Source organism: Psammomys obesus, unplaced genomic scaffold (assembly GCF_907164565.1).
Source record: "Psammomys obesus unplaced genomic scaffold, mPsaObe1.curated_primary_1811, whole genome shotgun sequence".
Lineage (NCBI taxonomy): Eukaryota > Metazoa > Chordata > Mammalia > Rodentia > Muridae > Psammomys > Psammomys obesus.
This window is the reverse complement of record NW_026592510.1, coordinates 13,189,551-13,213,198: the sequence shown is the minus strand read 5'-3', so window position 1 is coordinate 13,213,198 and position 23,648 is coordinate 13,189,551. Positions and strand designations below refer to the sequence as shown.

The 23,648-nt window shown below is 46.5% G+C and overlaps 1 protein-coding gene across 4 annotated transcripts in view; it reads left to right on the top strand.

Annotated features, from left to right (window-relative positions):
• Window positions 1-20,586, top strand: part of Apba1 (amyloid beta precursor protein binding family A member 1) — a 198,502-nt gene extending 177,916 nt beyond the window's left edge. For 3 of the 4 annotated variants that reach the window (XM_055613900.1, XM_055613896.1, XM_055613897.1), the window contains 8 exons: window positions 110-142; window positions 1,094-1,180; window positions 2,171-2,356; window positions 3,808-3,987; window positions 5,921-6,133; window positions 14,541-14,660; window positions 16,006-16,146; window positions 16,833-20,586. In XM_055613900.1, the coding sequence (XP_055469875.1) occupies window positions 110-142; window positions 1,094-1,180; window positions 2,171-2,356; window positions 3,808-3,987; window positions 5,921-6,133; window positions 14,541-14,660; window positions 16,006-16,146; window positions 16,833-16,904 (1,032 nt within the window). In that variant the 3' untranslated portion in view covers window positions 16,905-20,586. The remainder of the gene's footprint in view (window positions 1-109; window positions 143-1,093; window positions 1,181-2,170; window positions 2,357-3,807; window positions 3,988-5,920; window positions 6,134-14,540; window positions 14,661-16,005; window positions 16,147-16,832) is intronic. The other variant, XM_055613899.1, reaches the window with a different exon arrangement.
• The last annotated feature ends 3,062 nt before the right edge of the window (window positions 20,587-23,648 follow it).

The window sequence follows — 23,648 nt, the reverse complement described above, 5'->3', positions numbered from 1 at the left end:
GAGCACTTCATAACGCTAAGCAGTGTTAGCATGTCCGTTCCCCTTTTGACTGAGTCTGCAGATTCTTTTCTAACTATTCTCCTGTCTCTGTTTGTTCCATGCTAAGCAGACGGCCCAGAAATTAGCCAAAAGCAGGAAGAAGGTGCAGTACAACTTCATCACTTGGTGTTACGCCTGTCCTTTTCTTTTACGTTTTGCCTTTTTATGATTTCGTGTTTTTGTTTTCTGCATCCAGCAAGTTTTTGTTCCAGTTTCGTTTTGAATCTCTCCATAAGCCAGCCTTTCTCCAAACTTAGTTGCCTCAAGTGGCCATTTTCTGTTGCTCATTTGGTCATTTCACTTCAGAGGAACAACAGGGAGCAGATTGGAGATGCTAAATGAATCCTCTAGTGTGGAAGCTGCAGCCATTCAGGAGCAATGATGTAGCAGGGACCTGGGACTACTCAATTACAGTTACATTCAATTTGACAACTTCTCAGATTGCTGGATGCAAAAAAGAAAACCCACTAATAACCACACATGTGCAGGGTTCAGCCCTAAATGAGCCAGGCTGCACTTTGGGGGTGTTTGTAAGTTACTGTGAGGATGTGAGACACTGGGGGCTCTCTGTAATGGGGTGGCTGCAGGAGCAGGCAGCCGCTTCTGTGTTGCTCTTGTAATGTGTAAACATGAAGACCCTCTTTCCAGAACTGCATCCAGTGGCTTCATTTGCACCCACTACAGACGTTGTTCTCCATCAGCTCTGCAGGGTAAACTGAGTGACTAGTCCAAGGTCCTCACCATGAGTTAGCTGCTCTTACCCTTCAGTCTCCAAAACCCTTGCAGAAAGGGTCTCTTGCCATCATGTCCAGAGTTTATCTGCTGCAGTGACTGCTGCTGTAGGGGGAGCGGCAGAGGGGACTCTGCCATCCCCTGTAACATAGAGCTAACCCCTGCCCATGTGTCCATCCTCTCTGTAACAGCTTTGGCAGTTTAACCCTGTGTTGCCATTCTGGTAACTGTCTTGGTAACCCAGTGTGTGAGCTAACCTTCTCCCATGCCCCTGGGTTAAAATAACATAACGAGACTTCTCTTTGATGCGCTTTCTTTTTAGGCTCCTGAAGGTGAATCTCAGCCAATGACTGAGGTGGACCTCTTCATTTCTACCCAGAGGATTAAAGTATTGAATGCAGATACACAGGTACCAGCTTGTTCCCACCTTTCTTGGGGGCAGAGGTCAGGGAAATTTTAATAGACTTTCTGCCTGTAAAGTGGCTATTCCCAGGTATTAGGGTGCTGCATCTTGCATGCTGGGTCCCGGAAACCTGGCTGGGGCAATGAGGGAATGAAGAAAGGGCAGATACACATAATAGCTGGGATTTGGTGGACCATGTGCTCTGAGATGTACCAGCAGCAGCCTCAAAACTCAGCCTGTTTATTTTATACTTCTGAACAAGGAGGCAGGTTTAGCTAATCTCAGTAGGAAGTATCTCTAGGAAAGCAGTCTTAGGTAGTAAGACTGAGGAGGACAAAGCTAGGGTCTGTGTTTTCTGCACACATTTTGTCAACATCTACACATGGACCAGGGGAAAAGCTTTGCCATCCCCATGGGTCAGACATTGGGACCCTTTGATGTGTCTGTATTCATGTTGATGATAAACATTCAGTCAGGACTTCATCCATTCCACATGCTGGGCTCCTGTCAAGCTCAAAAGACTTTGTTCACAAAGGCTGATGCTAGGTAAAACCATGAAGAATTTCTTAAAGCACAAAGGAAAAACTCAGAATGTTTGTTGTCTATCACTCATATGAGTTCTCATGAAAGAAGTCATTAGCCTTAAGGAATTCTACTTAAAATTGCACACCATGTGCGCGCACGCGCGCGCACACACACACACACACACACAGGCATGTAAGCATATACACACAATGGCATTTAGATTTTTTTTCAGCTTCACCACAGATTGTACACAGTGTAAAATGTTTGTATTTCTCCTGCACATATCACTTACTCTTCATTAACCAAGAAAAAATGCCTCAGGCCTTAGGGGTGGGTCTGACAGTGAGGGTTTTTCCCTGATCCCACCTCACCTGGGTTCCACACTCAGCTGAAGTGAGGGAAAAAGATAACCACCACCTACGTTTTATGGTCCTGCATGCCAGACTCCCCTGCTCTGCCCTTCACGTCTAGGAGCCTATGATGGACCACCCCCTGAGGACCATCTCCTACATCGCGGACATCGGGAACATTGTCGTGCTGATGGCCCGCAGGCGAATGCCCCGCTCCAACTCCCAGGAGAATGTGGAGGCCTCTCACCCATCCCAGGATGGAAAAAGACAGTACAAGATGATCTGCCATGTCTTTGAGTCTGAGGACGTAAGGCTGGCTTCCCCAACTTCCCTCTGGGTGACTTGGATAGCCACTAGGTGACCAGTTTCTCAGGACCTGAATCATTCTGGTTCATTATACATTAAATATATTTATTGAGCACCTACTGAATGTCAAGCATTGTTGTAGAACTGCAGATTGAAGTGTATAGGAAATAAATAAACTAACTTAATAAATGAGACGTGGAAAGTGGTTTACTGAAGTATAAAACAGGGTCAGTGCACAAGGGACAGGACTAGTTCAAGTAGGGTGATCAGCATAGTCTATTTTTTTTTCAAGGAGGAGACATTTGAACAAAGATCTGAAATGAGAGTAGGGATTAGCAAGTGCAAAGGCCCCGAGGCAGGGGAGTGCTGAGTTTGGTTGGGGAAGAAAAGCAGCCATGCTGCCAGCAGGCTTTGGAAGAAGAAGACCCAGACTGCCAGTCTGAGCAAGTCATCATGGCACCAGGGTGTCTGCAGAGGAAAAGTTCAGAGCTGTGCAGAACTGTCGTGCCATCACAGTTAAGTTACTGTCCCTGTTTTTCCCAGCCCAATGACAGGAGCATCACCCACTAGATCCAGACTTCTTAACCACTGAGCCATCTCTCCAATTCTTTTTTCTTTTTTTTTTTTTACAAAAAAAAATCCATAAATATAATAAAGAAAATAGTCATAAATAAGAAAAACAGGTTAATATTAAATCATGGTACAATGTATAAATGCTTGGGCACAGCCATTCCAGAAAGCACCATGAAGTAGCCAGATGTTTACACCTGCTTACTTAGGTTTGGCTGTAAGGACAGTATTGTATTTGACACAATGCTGCAGATAATTTCTACTTGAATTTTTTAATTGAGGGCTAAGCAAGAACCCATGTCTAACAAGCAGGATCTCCATGCACCATGGAGATTGACAGGGATGTGATCCTTAACAACTCAGATGCAATGCTCATGAATGATATGGATGATTTTGAAAGAGATGAAAGCTACTTATAAAATCTCGAAGGACTTTTATTTTGTATAGTATTATTCTTGTAATATGCAGCGTAGCCAGGGCCACCCAAAAAATCTTTATATTTAAATATAAACTGGAACCCAGTCATGGATACAGTGATTAGATACAGGTGTTACATATAATATGAATGTATGGTGGGCTATCCAAAAATTGTACAGGATGTAGACTGGCTTGTCATTGTGTATGACTGTTCTTTGTATAATAGAATGTCCTGCACCTCTGATTCCTGTCTACTGAGTGCCAGTGACTCCTTTATGGGCACAATCATAATAAGAAACATTGATTTTATTTTTTTCGAATAGTTCCTAATAGGTACTGGTAAACCTGGTGTAGAATGGCTGACTGGGCTGCCATTTAGAACCCTCAAATGCCACAAGGGATCATCCAGGGGTAAGTGTGCCAGGAGTTCCCCACTCACCATCTCTCCCTATGCTGCTGCTATAGGCCCAGCTGATCGCACAGTCCATAGGACAGGCATTCAGTGTCGCGTACCAGGAATTCCTCAGGGCCAATGGGATTAACCCGGAAGACCTCAGCCAGAAGGAGTACAGTGACCTCCTCAACACCCAGGACATGTACAACGACGACCTGATCCACTTCTCCAAGTCGGAAAACTGCAAAGATGTAGGTACTTCCCAGAACTTGCTCCCAGGCTGAGGCAGCTGGGCAGGTCCCTGAGGTGGAACAGCCTGCTGTGTGTGGAATAGAGGCTGAAGACTGGTATTGAGAGGACATTTTGTGGCTCTTGTGCCCATCTCTGCCCCCACCCCCAGAGGACTCTATCATTCAGTACTATCAAAAACAAGTACAAAATGCCCTTGTGACTTTTGAGGGAATTCTTTAGGTCTGAATACAGGACCTGATCTCTGTCCTTATGAAGGCCACAAGCCAGGTAAGGGCACTGAAACTGATCAGTGACACACTGGCTCACGCACTGGTGGAAGACAGCTACACTTGGCAAAACAGAGAACATGTGATCATACAACAGTTGCTTCATCCTCTTCTGTTTCAGGCTGAGCTCTGCAGGAGTGTCTGGAGGGAGACAGGGCCAACCAAGCCAGTCTGGAGTTCTGAGCCATTGGAACATTCAGGGCAGCAGAGAATAGAAAGAGCAAGGAACAGTTAACAGTAGGAATACCTGAAGGTTAGGATGCTGGGACATCAGGGAGGGGGTGAGTCAGTTGGAGCAGGAAGTGAACACAGGAAGAGACAGGAGATATAATGTGCCAGTTTGAAACTCTAACCAAAAGGGTCAGACTCTATTCTCCAGATAAAAAGAACTGAATAAGAAAGTGAGCCTTGGAGCCATTTGGTGTCTCTAGTCAGGTTCCTTGGACCGCAGCCTAGAAGAGGACTCTTAGGGAGGTTCAATGGAAGCCTACACTCAGCAAATGGGGAGTTATGGGAGGTACTGAGGAAGAGTGTGTGCTCTTACTGGGCATTACCTTCCTTCCGAACCACAGGGCAGGACTCCCAGAGGTAGCTGTGCCCTCTGTCTCATATTGGCCCAGGATGGGCAGGGATATCCATTTCCTAGGGCTGCCATAATAGATACCACAGGCTAGGCGGCTCCAACAGCAGGCAGGACGTTCAAGGTCAAGGTGTTGGTAAGTTTGAGTCCTCAGGGCTGGGAAGAAAGGCTCTGTTGACACCTCTCTCCTTGCCTCACAGAGGGCCTCTTCTCATGGCCTCATGTCATCTTCCATACGTCCAAATCTCCTATGAGAGTACACCCTAATGTCCTTGGTTTAGCTCTGTTGCCTCCGTAAATACCTTGGCTCATGTTGAGGCACTGGAGGAGGCTGTGGGAATTAGAACTGCAACACAGGAATTTGAGGGATGGGTAAAGAGCCCAGAGCATAACAGGGATGTGCTCTCCCTCTTGGCTACGGGAAATGCTTCAGGGAAGGAGCCCACTGCTGCTTCATCTCCTGGGAGGAGTGGGCAGCATCTGTGAAGGTAGCTTCGTCAGGCCCCAGCACATATGTACACAGACTCCGGTGGATGTTTGTGGCTTCTCTGCCAGCTATCAGAGGCCACATATTACGTATGCCCACGATCTGTTTTTCCTGTGTGCCTCACAGCCTTTTGGTCAACATCACTGTCCTCCCTCACCTTCCTCCTCGAAGAGACATATTTCATGAATTTATTTTCCACTCAAAATCTTACACACTAAAGAGAGTGGGAAAACCTGTGCATAGAATCCAAAAGCCACCAAAGCTCTAACTGCAAAAGACAACTGATGTTTGAAAAGAAAACAGGAAAGCCTGTTGTATTTCCGTGCGCCCCTTGTATTTATTTATGCATGAGGCCAGGTTGGTCATATGAAATGAGGGTCAATTCCAGGTCTAGATGGGTTTGTGTGAAGCAGTTTCTTACAGACTCCAGATGCCATGGGATGTGGAGAAGATGGAAATTGACCTGGACTGGCATCCTCAAAGAAGTGTCTCTCACCAACCCCACCCCCCCCCACACACACACACATAGCACATAGGCTCTGATATCTATCCCAAATGGCTGCTGATTTGAGCTTTCTGTGTATTTTTCTCCCCTTCAGGTTTTCATAGAGAAACAGAAGGGAGAAATCCTGGGAGTTGTGATCGTGGAGTCTGGCTGGGGATCCATTCTACCAACTGTGATCATTGCCAACATGATGCACGGCGGCCCCGCGGAGAAGTCCGGGAAGCTGAACATCGGGGACCAGATCATGTCCATTAATGGTACCAGCCTGGTGGGCCTGCCTCTCTCCACCTGCCAGAGCATTATTAAGGTACCTAGGCACGAGAAAACCTTCTCAGTAACATACCTGAAGAGACTGCCATCGGGTCCTCAAAATCTGTGAACATTTTTAAGCTCAGGCACTGAGGAAGACCCAAACACAAGCGGCATGGACTTGCTCTCAGGGCAGGCAACACTCAGGTTACTATTTTAAGTTTCTAAGTCAGGATCACAGGAGATATGTGTGCCTTGAGTAACAGCTACATCTAATCCAATGCCCATCCTAGCATAGTTCACCAGTTAAATCACTCTCTGCCACGTAAGGAGGCCCCAGCAGGGTTTCGTTCAGCTCTGTACCCCAGGTCATTGCTTATAGCCAGCCAGGTATACGTGAATGAGGTGACTTCCCACCCTCTTCAGAGAACACTGGTGCCGGCCAACCTGTCCCTGCTCCTGAGCCACTGCCTGAATGCCGTAGGGAGAAAACTTGCTCTAGCCCACACGTTCATTTTTGCGCAGCCCTCACTGATGCCATCACTAAAGAAAAGAGTTACCTAATGAGAAAATGAATGTGATTCCTTGAGGGGCGGGGAACTGGATTTTCTTGTTAGCAGTGAGGCATCTGTGTATGTAGCCTGTAGAGAACACTGATCCTTGCTGCGTCTATAGCCACTATGCCACTAACCCATTCCCAGGAAATCAGCAGGCTTGGATGCCTAGCTTTCCTTGGTCCCAGGGGTTTCAAAGAGAACACTACTCTGGGGGGGAGGGGGATGAATATGTCTGTACAGTAGCCATCTTGTGCCAAAGGAAACCAGCAAAAAGCCAGTCATCCTCATCTGAGGAGTTGGGACAAGGGTGCAGGTGAGCATACCAGGCAGGGTGATGTGGCTCTGCTTCCGTTGCCAGGGTACACTTGTTGCTTACTATACAGCCGTGTGTGGAGAAAAAGCTCCGAGAGATGTGTCAGTAGGCAATTTTGTCACTTTCCATACATCACAGACTGCTTACATAAACTTAGGTCAGTCACCGGATGTGGCCTCTTGATAAAACCAAGAAAGACAGTAATTGTAGGACCCATGAGCAGGGTGCCAGCAAAAGACAGCATACTATCTTATGGTTAATGCTGTGTATTAACAAGTAGGAGTACACCCTAAACTAATTATGGAATAAATATTTAATGTATGCTAGCAACATAGCCTTTATTATTTTGTAAATATATGTGTAGACACGCACACATGCTGTTTTTATGCATAAAAGTTGGCAGCGCAGTGAGTCCACACAGATGTCCCCACAGACACGAGGCGTGTCTCCAGGTACTAGGAATCTGTCAGTTCCACTGTCGTCTCGCAGGGCTGCTGTGGTTGACTAAGCCTCGCTGTGCAGCACATGTCTGGACAGTAATGATGAGTTCCAAGAATCTGCTTAATGCCAGGATTCATTCAGATCTGTTTAATTGGACCTTTGTTAGGTGCTGAGCCGAGCCATGGAGAAGCCATACATGTGGAAGGCAATTCTATTGCAGAAAGGGTGTGTAGCAGCATAGAGGTGAAAGGCTGCAAGTGTTTAGGGGAGGAAACATTTACAGGACAGTGTATAAGTTGACTTTGAAAGCGTTAAAGCCTACGTTTGTATCAGGAAGGACAGTGGTGTTTAGAAGTGTCTGCCTGAACTGATGGACAGTGAACTGGCTTTGAATTAAGGTGAAGAACTTAGCCTGACCTGCAAGGTTAGATCTGGTGTTGTCATGGTGACCTCTACTGAAAGGCAGGATCATAGCCCATTGGCCTGCTTTCTCCCTTCTCTCCTGTGAACAAATTGTGTGTGTGTGTGTGTGTGTGTGTGTGTGTGTGTGTGTGTGTGTGTGAACTGCAAAGGGTGGGGTGGCCCAGACAGTGAGTAGGTCCTCATCCAGGATCTGGGCCTAGCAAGAAAAGGTGACTGGCCCCACACTTAGAGAGGTCAAGGGCTGTGTACCCAGCACTGAGCAGAGGATGATTGTAGATTAGCTCACTGAACTCGTTCATGGATGCTGGTTGTTCATGAACTTCTCTGCAGCAGGTACTGTTGTCATCTTTTATGCAAGTAGGAAACCGAGGCATAGAATGGTGATCACATAGCTGGCCCTTAGTGGAAACAGATCACTCAGCCAGTGAACGATGTGCACCTGAGGCAGCGCTGTCCAGGGAACGTGTCTATCTAAGTGCACAACTTTAGCCAGAGGTAATCACATATGCCCCGGGAGCCTGGAGAACGCCTTGGCTATTGCACTGTGGAGAAGGCCCTTCAGGCCCATCCTGTGACGCATAGGACAGCCCCCACACAGCCAGATGTTGATCGTACCAGTCCTGAGGATCTGTTTGTGGAGTGCAGAATTCAGATATGAGAGGGAGAAACCAGTGAGTGAAGTTGGCTAAGGGTGATTTTGTGGGGAGTTGATCTATGTCTGGAAAGAATTCAGGAGAAGAGGAGGGATATTTTAGACTGACTATGTTTCTTTGAAATACATGTTGAGGCCCTAAATCTAGGCTATATTGGGAGGTGATTAGGTCCTAATGGTGATGCTTTCATGAATTGGATCAATGCCTTTATGCAAGGTACCCTACGAGCTCTCTCCTCAGTGTGAAAGCAATGAAAAGCTGCCAGTCTGCAGCACAGGGAAGGCCCTTCATCATCTCCTGACTGCCAGCATCCTAATCTCAGACTTCTGGCCAGCATAACAAGTAGAAGCAACTTTCGTTGACTATAGGCTACCCAGTGTATAATATTTTATTGTGGCAACCTAAGCTGACTGGAGAGAGAGACAAGACAGAGACAGAGAGACAGACATAGAGACAAACTTGAATAAAGATGGGGATGGATCTGAGTTTCAGAAGCAGGAATTTCTGATAACTCTCAGCCCTATGTTCCTATAAGCCTCCCCTTACCTGAAATCCCAAAGGTGCAGGGCCCTCAGCTGGCTGTTCAATGGACCCTCTAAATGACACAGACTAGACGAGGGGCCATGGTATCCATGAGGTCAGCCTGACCACCTTGACTGCTGCTTGGGAATCTAGCTCTGTCCACAGATCACCAACTCAGGATGAAAACAAAGCTTGCTCAAATGCAAACAGAGTGGCCCTGGAACTTCCTGAGAAGGAAAGGTTGTTTGAGGAGCTGAACTTTGATGTCTGTAAATAGAATCTCCATGGACTCGGAAGATGAAAAAGCCATGTGATGATGAAAGAGACAACTGCTGACGAGGGCCCGAGAAAGCCGCTGCCTCTGTGGCCTCCTCTCGGCAGAGATGTGCACAGCAGGCAGGCCTCGTTAGAAACTGCCAGGCGCTCTCAGAGTCTTGGGAGCCTCAGCTTTGTTTAGCTGAAAAATTAGATAGCCACAAGATAGGGTCTTGTGTTGGCTGGAGAACATGTGCCACACCTGCCGGAACACACAAGGCTAGATGAAGACTGACCCTCAGTCGATTTAGGCCATTTCTATAGTTCTCTAGACATCACTGCACTGTGTGCCTGGACCCAGACAGGTGCTCACTGTCCAACCCCTAACCCCTCAGCTACTGCAGGGGGTTCAAACGTCTAGGCTTCAAAACTTTACTGTAGTGCTGTTTACTTCAGTAGGTCCTCATGGGATTTGTAGTTTTTCTATCCAGCATCTAGCATCTTACATCTTGATTAGTCACTGCTTCTCACACTCACATGAGGCACCCAGGGATCCTGTTAAGATACCGGTTTTGTTCTTATAAGTCTTCAGTAGGGCTCTGCTTTTTCAGCAAGCTCCCAGGAGCCTTCTGGCCTGCCCTTTGAGGAACAGGCATCTAAGACAGAGGCCATTTTCTGTCTTACCACTCTTATCTCTTATCTTACCGCTCTTATCACCACTTAGCAATGCTCATTGCCCCCCCCCCAACACCAGATTACAGGAAGTAGAATGTTTCTGGTTACGGAAACCCTCTAAATTTTCTTTTGCCTGCCCCTTACCTTTCCAGTTGTAATTTCTTTCTAAAGTGTGGTCATTGGTAAGTAAAGCATCTGTCCCTGCTCATGCCATTGTCTCCAAGTCCTGATCTGTAGATGTCTGTTCTTTTTTAACCTACTGCCCAGCTTCCCTTTCCTTCTCTAGAGTATCGTGGTTCTGCGCTTGTTGCTATAGATACCACTCTTGCTTCTTCCCTTCTCACTTTTGTTTCCTAATTTGCTACATCATTCACTGTTGTCATGGGGATGAAATGACCATTTATTTAATTGGCACCTCCAACAAAATGGCAGGTAAGAAATCTAAGTTAATGGGACCCAACTTGAAACACTGATTAGGGATAGCAGAGCATATAATGCCCTAGTTATTTCAGAGCCTTATGTTGAAGCATATTTTCTCCATTCTTAAAATTATCTTGCTGAGGGACCCAACAGGTATCTTAAATCAGTTCACCAGAGCAATGTGAAATTTTTAGGTAATACTGGGAAAATGGTTTCATTCTCATGGTATAGTCTATAAGGTCTTCTGAATTACCCAAACACACCTAAATAATCCTGGGCTGTCAACAGGCGTAAGCATTTAAACAGGTGGCTTTGTGTGAAGGCCCACAACCCCTTCCATCAGCTCCTGTCGCTCTCAGCTCATTTTCCGCAAAGTCCTGGTCTTGTGCGTGATCTGCAGAGGAGTGCGGCACGTGGATGTAGTGGGACTCAAGCTGCTTAGGCCCCCTGTCTTGGTTCTGATAGTCTCTGTATTAGAGAACATCTCTGTATACTCTCTTAGCCTCATGTCCCCTCAGTTCCAGGAGACCTAAAGAATCTTATTCCCTCCAGTATCAAGTGTCTAACCCATTTCTTTGTATGTAAGCAACTTTTAAGTGAACAAAAAAGAAGAGGTGCTCAAGAAAAAAATATAAGCATGTGGCAAAGGTCCAGACTCCATGCTTCGCAATACCTGTTTTGATGTTGGGGAGTGAGTCTGTGTTTTGAAGCCTGATGGCTGAGTTTCAGTGTCCTAGGCTGAGGCATTTAGAAAGACATATATAGAAACTGGACCTGGCAGAGTGTCACCATGGAGAAAACAGTGGAGAGAGTAAAGTAAAGTACCTAGGAGCCTCTTGCTTGTGGAAGCAAAAACATGACAGGAACTCTGGTTTAGGGACACAAGCACTTTCCGTCCTCCTTACCTGTCTGGTCCCACTGCTGGGAGCAGAAAACCAGACCTTATTTCTCCCTTGTTGACATAATGTTGAGACTTGTCAACACAAGGCCAAATCTGTCACTGGCATCTTATGCAGGAAAAGGGCACGCAATTCATTCAGCTGCATTGTTTCAAACTGCTGGGTGATGCCAGTGTGAGTTTGAGCATCAAGTCACATGAGGTGCTATCTCTAGGGGATATCATGGATCTGAATAAAAGCTAGCTTTCCCACAAATCTCTGAGAGCATGCCCACCCACCTCAAGACACTTCAGCCTTGATTGCTTGGAGGAAAGTCCAAATGACCTTGAGCCATTTCTTAATCAGCTGGTCTTGACAGATAGGAGTCCAGTTAGGCAGGGATTTCTTCAGTGCTCTGATCTTTTGGCCTCAGCTATAGCAGCAGGGCCTCCAGACACACCAGTGTAGTCTTTCTGCTCCAGGATACAAAAATTATTTTCTTTATACAGTTGTCTTGAACTGATACACAAAGCATCTGCTGGAGAGGACATGCATGGAGAGACTCAAAGAGCTTTGAGCATGGGCTTGTCAGAGTATCTGCTCTGGCAAACAAAAGGCATCCAAGGCAGAACAGGCCTTCCTCAGAGCCAGCTGCGCTGGAGGGAGCATGCTTATTTCTGGGCTGGCCTCTTCTGCCCAGTCCCCATTTCTCAGCTGATGAGGTGACGGGTGGGCCTGCCTGAGGGAAGGATTATGTGACTGATGTAGAGCCCTCCAAACAGGCTCTGAAAACTGTAGAGGAATTTTTAATTCAGAACATAGCTGTTCTGGCAAGAGATCACATCCAAAGACTTTCTGTGTGATTTGGCTGGAATGCAAACATGCCTTTAATCCATGAGACGGAGGCAAGAAGATCTGAGTTCAAGCCAGCTTGGTATAGAGCAAGGTTCAGATAAAGAAAAGCTTAGATTCAGGTGTGGTGGCCTTTAATCCCAAACAGTGAAGGTAAAGTTACTTTGTAGAAGGAGGCACCCATGTTTGAAAGTGATGTCTAATTGAGTGTCAGAAAAAGGTGACGAATCAGAGAAACATTTGACAGAATAGTCTAGGCCCAACTGTCATGACAAGAGAGGAAAAAGAAGTTACTTAAGAGGCAATGCAGAGAGAGAAGAAGCAGTTTACCAGGACAGTAATAGACAAGTTGCAGAGAGGGAACACAGGTGAAGACAGAATGAGCCAGAGAGTGAAAAGGAGAAGAAAAATTAGAAAAGATCACTTGAGTTAGTTTGAGGCCAAGCAGAGCAGTTCAGGGGACAAGAGGGAAGCCAGATTAAATAAGTTAGCTGGGAGAGGAGTTTGAGCCAGAACAGCTGAGTTGAACCAGCCAGCCCGGAGCTCAGTAAGAACAAATAAGGGTGAGCCTATTAAGCAGTAAATCTCAGAGGCTGAAAACATTCTAGGCCTAGGTTAGAAGCTTCCAGGACTAGGACTAAGCAGTAAGCATCAGAGACAACACTAAAAAAGAGGCAAATAAAAGATACTTTTACACTGTTGATAGTTAAAGGCCAGCTTTTATTCTACAGTCCATTCTGAGCTAGAGGAAGAGCAGGCAACCAAGGATGAACCCATGTACAGTCTTCATGTTTCATTTCTTCAGAATCTATCACCTCCTAAGGAGACAAAAATCCACTGGAGCTTCCGGCTATCATGGTAATTCCCATGAGCAGGAAGTTCTCACCAGACATGGAATGGGGAAGAAGAGGGCAGAGAGACCCAGCTGTGTAAAAGAGATGTTTCTATGACGTGCAGGCCCTTTTTTAGGAGTCACTCATTGCTAGAGTTTGCCCTGAGAGGAAAAGGCTCATGTTGCATCTCTACCAGCACTGTATACCCCTCATCTTCCAAACACGTGATTTTTTTTTTTTTTTTTTTTTACAGTTGTACTTTTGTCAGGTCCCTTGACACAGTCCATTTTCCAAAATAAAGATGCCATCCACAGGACACCCATCTCACACAGACTGAATGGGTTTCAGGGAGGCATCATGGGGACAACCCCAGCTCAGGGAAGTATAGCCTGCAGGTGGCATTGAGGACTTTAGGGACTACATGTGTGGGTGCTGCCTCTGTGTTGGGCAACATCTACTTTTTTTAATTTTTATTTTATTTTTATTAATTAGAGTTTATTCACTTTGTATCCCAGCTGTAGCTTCCTCTCCTATCCCCTCCGAATCCTACCCTTCCTCCCTTGTCTTCTCCTATGCCCCTCCCCAAGTCCAATGATAGGGAAGGTCCTCCGCCCCTTCCATCTGACCCTAATCTATCAGGCCTCATCAGGACTGGCTTCTTTGTCTTCTTCTGTGGACTGGGGAGGCTGCTCCCCCCTCAGGTAGAGGTGCTCAAAGAGCCAGCCCCTGAGTTGATGGCAAAGACAGTCCCTGTTCCTATTACTGAGGAACCCTCTTGGACACTGAACTACTCTGGGCCACATCTGTGCGGGGGTTCTAGGTTATCTCCATGCATGGCCCTTGGTTGGAGTATCAGTCTCAGAAAAGACCCCTGTGCCCAGATTTTTTGTTTCTGTTGCTCTCCTTATAGAGCTACTGTCCCCTCCAGGTCTTTCTATTTTCCGCTTCTTTCATAAGAGTCCCTGCACTTTGCAAAAAGTTTGGCTATGAGTCTCAGCATGTTTTGATACCCTGCTAGGTAGAGTCTTTCAGAGGCCCTCTGTGGCAGGCTCCTGTCCTATTCCCTGTTTTCTCCCTCTATTGATGTCCATCCTATTAGCCTTTCTGAATGAAGATTGAGCATCTTACACAGGGTCCTCCTTTTTTATTAGATTCCTTAGGTGTACAGATTTTAGTGTGATTATCCTATATTATATGTCTAATACCCACTTATAAGTGAGTATATACCATGTGTGTCTTTATGCTTCTGGGATACCTCACTCAGGATGATCTTTTGTAGATCCCACCATTTCCCTGCAAATTTCATGATTTCCTTGTTTTTTATTGCTGAGTAGTATTCCATTGTGTAGATATACCACAATTTGTGCATCCATTCCTCCACTGAGGGGCATCTGGGCTGTTTCCAGCTTCTGGCTATTACAAATAAGGCTGCTACAGACATGGTTGAGCAAATGTCCTTGTTGTATACTTGAGCATCTTTTGGATATATGCCTAGGAGTGGTTTGGCTGAATCTTGAGGAAGCACTATTCCTAATTGTCTGAGAAAGTGCCAGATTGGTTTCCAGAGTGGTTGTACAAGTTCACATTCCCACTCTTCCTGACTAGGTGGTCACCATCTCCACTGTGTTTTGTCAATGTTTAAGGGCTTAAAGAACCAGTCCCGCGTGAAGCTGAACATTGTGAGGTGCCCCCCGGTGACCACAGTGCTAATAAGGAGGCCGGACCTTCGCTACCAGCTGGGTTTCAGCGTGCAGAACGGAATTGTAAGTACAACTCAAAGCGCACTGTCTTGTAAAATACTGACAAATGAAAATGGGGGTATAGTGAATTTTTTTTTTCCAAGTTGGTCCATTTCCTTCATCTTTTCATTCAGTAAAGAGGTTTAGGGTTTTCAGTTTGGTTTGGTTTGGTTAGGATTTGTTTGTTGTTTTTTGTCGGTTGGTTGGTTTTTTAAGACACACTTTCTCCGTGCAGCTCTGGCTGTCCTGGACTCATTTTGTAGACCAGGCTGGCCTTGAACTCCACCTGCGTCTGCCTCCCTAAGGGCTGGGATTACACCTATGTGCCACTGCACCTGGCTTGGGGTTTTCCGTTTTAATTTGACCAGCTTCTTGAGATTTTGTTTGTTTGGAGATGGCGTATGCCAGGTGAGCACTCGACCAGTGAGCCCAGACCCTTGCTTGGTCTTATCTCCAATGTGGAAAGCAGCTAAGGAACGCATTGACCCAAGAGTCCCTTAAAGCAGGAAAGATCCACTTACTCTAGAACCACTAAGCTGCCTTGCTGCATGGCTTGTCTGCATCAGCTTCTGAATAGAGGTGCACAGTCTGGAATGTAAAGCCGTCTTCAGTAAGTTCACACACACACACACACACACACACACACACACACACTGGCTCGCTGTGGAAGGTGGGATCACCCCACGCTGCAGCGCTGGGAGGGTTCATTGACCAGTGGCCGCAGCCTAACCCTACGAAGTGGCTGGCTGTATCATCGATTCCATTCCTGTAAGAAGTGAGTTGGGCCAGGGACCACCAAGTCAAGAACAACAATGAGTGTTACTCTCCTCAAGCCACACCATGGAACAGAGTAGCTTTCTAGTGCCTCTTTGGCTCACACAAGAGTACTCCTCAAATCCAGGCTTCTGGCATCAAACAGTTCCAGGAGTAAGCCTGCTCATGACTAAGGAAGGCTCACTGAAACAGTGGCCGCTGCTTGATAGGTCCAGCATGGAGGGGAAGTGGTCAGCACTCCAGATACCAGTGTATTCACACCTGCCATGTACCCTGTGCAAAGCTCGTGCACAAGGCAGCCAAGGAGGCCTACAGAATCTACTTTTGCTGGCGCTATATATTGTACCAGGGATCAGACCCAGGATTTGTGGTTTCTAGTTAAACAGTCAACCACAGAGCTCCTTACCAGGCCACAGAACCCACTGCTCATAAGAACCATCTGAGAGATTGACATGGGCAAAGCCTCACCAAGTCAGCTCTCAGAGGTGGTCATGCTGGGGCACTAGGGTTCCCGGGAAAAGGCAGTCTTCCACCCTACGTGGTTCTGAGGTACGGCACTGCCCACCAAGTATAACCTGGTGTTTGCCCCTGGTAGATCTGCAGCCTCATGAGAGGGGGAATAGCTGAGAGAGGAGGGGTCCGCGTGGGACATCGGATCATTGAAATCAATGGCCAGAGTGTCGTGGCTACACCACATGAGAAGATCGTCCACATCCTCTCCAATGCTGTCGGGGAGGTAGGAATGAGGCCTGGGGCTGAGCAGGGTTAAGGTGTGTGCCCCTGGCACCATGCTAGCCTTGCTGGGAACCTTTTAGAACTCCCTTTCCCCTCCTGAGATGCTCCTCAGTAAGCAGGCCATCTGCCTCAGACCTGGCTGAGGTAAGCTTATTCCCCCACACATACACCTTTTCTTCAACACACATTGTATTTCTGCTATCTGTGGCTCCCCAAATTCCCCCTTTTTCCCAGTTAACCTCACTAGATGTTCTTAGAAGACACAAATTAGATTCAGGACCCATCAAACAGCAACCCCCAGCACCGGTATGGGCTCACATCAAGTCCACACATCATCTCTGGGGCTGTTGTTTTTGCTTTTGCAGCAGACCAGCTTTACATGGGCTGGCATGCCCATATTACTGAGACAAGAAGTAGGCCACCAGAGGCCCAGAGACCTTCTTCCCATAGAACCTTCTTTAATTTTTCAAAGGGCTATGAAAACGGAAGCCTTTAACTGGAAAACTAAGCCTTACCCAGATTCTCTCATCCTTTACAATCACCCCGACTTTCTAGAAAGCCTGTGGGTGTCACTCTCCCTAGGCCAGGCCGCAGAGTCGAGGGGTGAGCTGTCTTGGAAACTATGCAGTCGGAAGCATTATTTCCGAGGCCCCACCCAGGTAACATGGCTTTCCGTCCTCGCCTCAGATCCACATGAAGACGATGCCAGCAGCCATGTACAGACTGCTGACAGCCCAGGAGCAGCCTGTCTACATCTGAGCTGCGCTTCTGCGGTGGCATGCATGGAGGACCCTCCTCGCCGTGGTTGTGTTTCGCGCTGCATCGTGTGTCCACTGAGACATTCCCCTCTCGCGCCTAGCATCTGGTCTTACACAGGAAGAGAAGAATCAGCAAGGACCTCTTTGCTCGCTGTCTCTCTCCAGTTTGCTTTTTTTTCTGTTCCTTCCTTAATACCAGGGAAGTTTTGTGTGTGCCCCCTTGAGGGTGGAAAACAGCTAATATCTACCTGAGATCATTGGGGAGGGTCTTTGGGAGACCCTAAGGTGGTTGTCACTGCCCAAGGAGACATCATTCCTCCCAAGAGGCACACACTTCCCTGAAAGAGTTCCCAGAGGTAGCATAGGAGCTGATTGAGCAGTGCCTAAAACTTAATTGCTGTTCTCTCTGCCCTCCTCACTCGCTTGTTGGGAAGATGGTGGTGACAGGAGATGGTGTTGAACATCCTTAGAGCCATATCTTTAAGGACATTTGCTGCTTGCTATGGAGTTGGGGGCCCTCATACATTATTTCTGCCCAGAATTTCTGAGCCAGTTTTAAATTTCTTCCATAGTTTATTTGAGTTTCAATGGGTGTGCTAATACGGGCCCAACTGCAGAGAAAAGAGGAAGTGACATCCTGGACAAGGCTACTGTAACACTGTAGAGATCCTGGCAAGTCACAGGGCCTCTGAGGCTTCCCAGATTGTCCCAAGTTTACCAACTGGAGGAAAACCACAGGCAGGTATGATCTGCCTGTGCACTTGCACAGGCGCTTATGTGTACATAACACACACACACACCCTGCACAGTGTCTCATTTGCTCTCTGAAATCTAGCACACAGAGCCTGTGGGTAACCCCCAGCACCTCTCTGGAAGATCCCTTCCCCCTAGCAGAAGGTTGACATAGAGAAACAGGCCAGCCTACCTGGCTGAGGTTTGGCCTTCCCTTTCTCAACAGGCTCAGTGGCCTCTAAGACTCCCCCACCCCACATACACACTGGATGTCCTCGAGGGACAAACTGTGATGTGGGCCATGTCCCAAAGCTAAGCCAGCCTGAGCCTTTCACAGCCACTAGTGAGGATGTGATATTTCAAAGGCTAGAATAGATAAGCCACAAAGTCAGACAGATTTAACACTTGGTGTTGGGCCTAGGAATCCCCAAATTTGCTCCAGAAACATCCTCTACTATCTTGTAGGTCTGGGAGTGTGTAGCTGGTGTGCAAGGCGTGAGGTCTCCAACAGACACCTCACATTCTGGATCATGTCTCAGTCTAGTACATGTTTTCAATAATATCATTCTGAGCCAGTTTCACTTATTCTTGGTCCAAAGAGCAGTTTGTTTCCATGTGGGCTGTGGCTAGTTTTTGTTTTTGTTTTGTTTCTTTGATGATCTCAGTAGAGACAGGGGAAGAAAACTAATATATTTTGTACTCTGAATATAGCCCCTGTTCTCTGCATCTGGGATATATATGTTGTGTCTGTGGAAATGGGAGTTCAGTGAGCAGTGTTGGGGAGGATGGATTTATGGAGGGAAGAGAAGAATCCGTGAGAAAGAGAGATGTGAATAGAACAAGGTGAGGAACAAGAGGCTCCAGCCAGGGAGGGAGACAGTCAGCCCCCTGGGGTCTCTGACATCAGGAGTCACTGGAGAGAATCAGGAAAGCCTAGTGCTTACAGGGTTCTGCAGTAGAACCCTCAGCTTGACTTTAGCACAAGAAGTTCTGGTGATGAGAAGCCACCAGCTGTCCAGATAGCTGCCTGAGAAGGAATGGGCCTGCTGCCGCTGTGGAGTTGGGACCACAGGAGCCAGGCTATCTGGACTTATTTTTAAGGGTGTCTAACAGAACACTTCTGCATGACCAGGCCCAAGGTCAAACTCTAGCAAATGTGAAGACCAGGAACCATGTCCTGGATTTTCTTCACATCTCCTGAAGTAGCTAATCCATTGGGTATCTAGTATACTCACACACTGAAGAGTGTGACCCATGTCTCCTCTGCCAAAGAGATGATGGGTAGGACAAAAAGACACTACTGCTGGCGTGTACCAATGTCAGGCAATGGAAACCTTGGAAAGTCACGTGAGAGGCTTATGTTTGTCTGGTCCCAGGTGGCGACTGTAGGCACATGCCCAAGCACCTGGACAGGAAGGCAGAAGCAGGTCAGCAGAGGCTGACCTGGGCTGGTCAGAGACAGGCTCTCACTCCCAGTATAATCCCCAGGTAATCACAATGAAGTGTCTTCACCCCAGGGAAAGAGGAAAGAGAAAATACTTTCCATTCATGTTGTGTAAGAAATCTGGAAACTTTAAGAAGGGCTGAAAAGCCAAGCTTTTCTGTGAGCCCTCCTGGAGAACTAACAGTTTAGCATGATTGTAAAGATTACTTAGCTTTTGTGTTAATCAAACTGGTTCCTCCCTCCCAGGAGGAAAGCTCTTGGAGCCTGGTCCAGGCCCCCTGGCTGAAGTGTGTTCTTCCTCTGCTACCGTCAGGCTGAGCGGTTAAACCTGGGGTCTTGTCTGACATCCTCATATACACTTACATATGTAAATATCTCTTTACCCCCAATAATGGGGCCAACTACATACAGAGCCGCCTTCCCCAAACTGCAAGGCACAAAGCCCCTCTGCCCACTCAGCTGGGATATGCTGGTGACTCGGCTTTGGGGACAGGCTCCCAGATTTTCCTCACCCCCCTCCTACTCCAATGAGGTTGCACCACAACCCACTCAGCCTCTGCCTTCTCCAGCAGGAACACTTCAGGGAGCCACCATCAGCCTTGAGTTCATGAGAGGAAGAAAGCCCCACAGATCAATGGGGGGAGCCCACTTCCTGAGCAAGCCCTCCCTCCCTCACCACAGCAGGCTCCTGGGGGTAGAGCACGCGGCAGGCTGCCACCTCCCTGCACACGGGTTTGCTTTCTGAACTTTGCCCAGCAACATTGGCCTTCAGGGAGTCCAGAGTAACCTACTACCTCCCCCACTGCTCCCCTCCCCCCTGCAGCCCTGTCCACACCTACCCTCCCTGTCGTACACTGATGAAAACCCACCCACAGAGCCCTGTCCGGGTCTCTCCGCCCACTGGTGTAGCCGTCACCAATGTTTACAACCAAGGGCCGCCTCTTCCTGATGTTTTAACTCTCACCTCCACAAGGCTACCTGTTGGTTTGAGTTTCACCTCTGTCTGCCTCTTCCCTGGTTAGGGTCCACCTAAGCACACAACTCTGATTTTATTTCCCCTCCATCCAAGGCAGTGTGTGATGACCGTGTGGGAATGAGCTCTCTTGTACATACTTAGCACAGCACCCGGGGTATGAACCCGCACTCCTGTCCTGTGACGGGGTGCATTAGCGCTTACTGTAAAACATCGGGAGAAGTATAGTATTGTATTTGTAACAATATCGTTCTTTGTATACACGAAACTCAATGATCTCTATATATAAATATAAATATATATAAATAAAATATATCTACACGTGAGCCTGGAATGTGACACTGCACACCCACTGAATGTATTTCCTCTGACAGTCTGGTTACCGGTCCTGGCCCACCTTCCCCTTCTTTGTGCCGTGACTGCAGTTGTCTAGTTTGGGGTTGTGATGTATTTAATGTGCTATCTCCTTATTTAACTGAACGCTAACGTCTGTATAAGAATTGCTGCAACAATAAACAAGGACTTCGCCTCTTGGCTCTGGCTGAGTGTCTTGCTGTTTCGGGGAGGAACAGGGCTCCGTATGCCAGGAGGGAGGATTTTTGTCTTTTCCTTAATAGGCCACCTCCAGCCCTAAGGATTATGGTGACCACTTGCTACCCAGGTATTTTATTATGTGAAACTGGCCTGTCACAACAGTGTTTTAAGCCTCATTGGAGTACACTGAAAGGGAGAAGGGGTCCTTTGTGTTTCATACTTTGTATCATCACGGAAGGAAGAGAAGCAGAAATTAATTCTTCCTCTCATAAGGAAAAAAAGAACAGAAGTGGTCTTTGCTGAGGGCTGGAGCCAAAGTGGAAAACAGTGTCTCAGGAAACCAACCTGAAGATTCTGTGAGAATGTTTCAGAAGCCTCTTACATAGTACTCTTTGCAATTCCACTTTTCAGATTTTGGTAATGTGATTTTCCTGCGGCCAGGGCTTTGAGTGTGGCAGCAGGCTCCCATTACAGAAGACCTGGTGTTCCGCTAGTGTCCTAGTCTTCATTAGGACACCATCTTCCTTGTCTTTCCTGAAAAACTAGTCACAGGTCCCTCAGGGACTGCATCTGAGCTGTCGACAGCCCTGAAAGGTAGAAGCTGAGAATCCTAAAATGCTATGCTCAGGCACCACTGGGTGCGCGTTATTATGCTTTATATCTCTGAAACAAAACACAGGAGGTGGAAAGGCTTCAAGAACTGGGAGTGTACTAAATCCTCCGCAGTTGTGTCCCCACAGAAACATCTTAAACTGCTCGATTCACCAGTAAAACCACTTGTACAAGAGCTAACAAACCCAGATGAGAGATGTCCAAGCTTTGACGGATCCAGAGGGAAAAGCTGTGGAAGATGGACATAGAGGTGGTCAAGGAACTCAAAAGTAGTTCTCATTGGGTTTGAACTCCAGACCAGCAGACTTAAGATCTGATCTTTACCAACTGAGCCATCTGAGGCTTCTGGTCTTCCTGTCACTGACAGAAAGCCTCTGGCTTGTTTACTCAGAGACTTTTATCTGGTCTTTACTGATTCAGTGCAATGATTCCTGTCCTGTCTGAGGCTGGCACAATCACAGCCAACTGCTTGGGGCTGTGAAGCCAGGCTCAGACCACTGGGAGAGAAAAGGAGTTAAAAGAAAGAGGTCTCACACACACATTCACTCAAAAGATGGACAAAACAAGAAATTTCAACCAACAAAATTCCACAAGCTTACATATGATGATAATGTTGATTTCAGCTAGCATCTCCTCTGCAGAAACTGCAGAAAGTTCAGGCTGCCCTCAGAAAAACCTCTTTCCTGACCAGCTGCCATGGCCCTTTCCGTGGTATCAGCCTGTATGCACATATAGACAAATGATCAGACATATAGACCTGTGCACATTCATACGCACTTTCAATGGATGATACAAAAGAACCTCCTTACCAACAGTTAGCAGTTAGCATGCACTTGTGTAACATGTACAAAAAAACAGACATACAGACACATTTACATGCAAACACATCTACATATTTACAACTCATGAATGAAGCGAATTCCAATGGATTCAACCAACAATAAACAATAAACAATAGTAATAGTTCTATAATTCTGAGACAAAGCTCTCTACATCAGAAAAAGAATTACCTCATAGTCAGAAAGGCAATCACAAAAACAGATGAATCCAAAAATATAAGAGAATAATAGGTTACATGGGTATTTTTTTATTAAAACTAAACATTTCTTATCTATGTATCCATTACATAAGTTCTTAATGAGTTCAGAATGACAAAGGTTGACAAGGCCTAAAGGTTAACAGGATCCAAGAAGTTACAACAAGATATATGTCTTTTCAATTAGGACTGACCTGGCTACACATTTTCCACCTATCTCTTTGTTTATAGTGGGTTCAATCTGTCTTTCATTCCAAGATATAAAATAAATTTAAAATGACAATATTTTATGCTATAAGCTGACAAGATATAAGAAATTACAGCGAAACAGTTTGTATTTTTTTACATTAAGGTTTGTACTTAATTTAGGTATTTCTTGGTAGCTCCATTATATTCTGGGTTCATGGGAAGTTCAAACCAACTTGCCTATATTTATGGTGCATACCAGGATTTGTGGTACAATCTCTAGAATGAAAGTTTATCTAAAGCCACAAATCTGTCTCAAGCCTGTCTCCTAGTGAGGTATCTGGAGGTCCACAAAAGTATTTACTGCAGCTGTCAACTTTCTTTTACCTTTGTAACTTCCAAAATTGTTTCAATCAAATCAGGAATTCTACAATCAGGAATTAATTCATCAGAACAACAGTGTGTCTTCATAAAGCTCCCATGGGAGGATTGTTCAATCAAATTAGGTAAATACCCAGAAAGTTTTGGTTCACACCATGGCAGATTTTTAAGATATTTACAGCAGCACAGAAAAAATGGGGGTGTCAGAGGCTGGAAGTAACTCTGCAGTTGCATCACAGTACAGACTTTGCAAAATACCAGACTACCTTCCAGAAAGCCCACATGCCTACTGAACCTTCTCAATTCAATGACTCCTGGCAATCACAGGACCTAGTTTAGTATGATGAAAAGATGTGTTGACAAGAAAGAATTGCATATATCATCCCTTCTCCAACTATAAATGGCACAACATGAAGAGAGATGCTTCCCACCTGTGGAAGGGAAAGAACATTGAGTGCTGCCTTTAAACATGGAACCAGGTACCAGACTTGGTACAGTCCATGCTCTCTGGCCCAATCCCTGAACATTGATTTGGTTGCCAATGGACCACTTCCACCATCTTCCTGAGACCTCAGGAAGCAGAGTATGTGGAAAGACTCCAGCTGCTGAGGACAGAGAAGTAAGCACAGTACTTTGACTTGGAATTAATAGCTGAGCATATCCCACTAGGCAGATCCCAATGACCCTCTACAGTGATGCTGGATGAAAACTCTGGTTCACCCTGGCTCCAGGAAGAGAGCTGAAGCTCCACCGGAACAGATTTGTAGCCTAGCCTACATCAACTCCAGCTGCATCCATCTCCTGTCACTAGTACACCACACTATAACATTGTGGGTTTGGTCCTGCC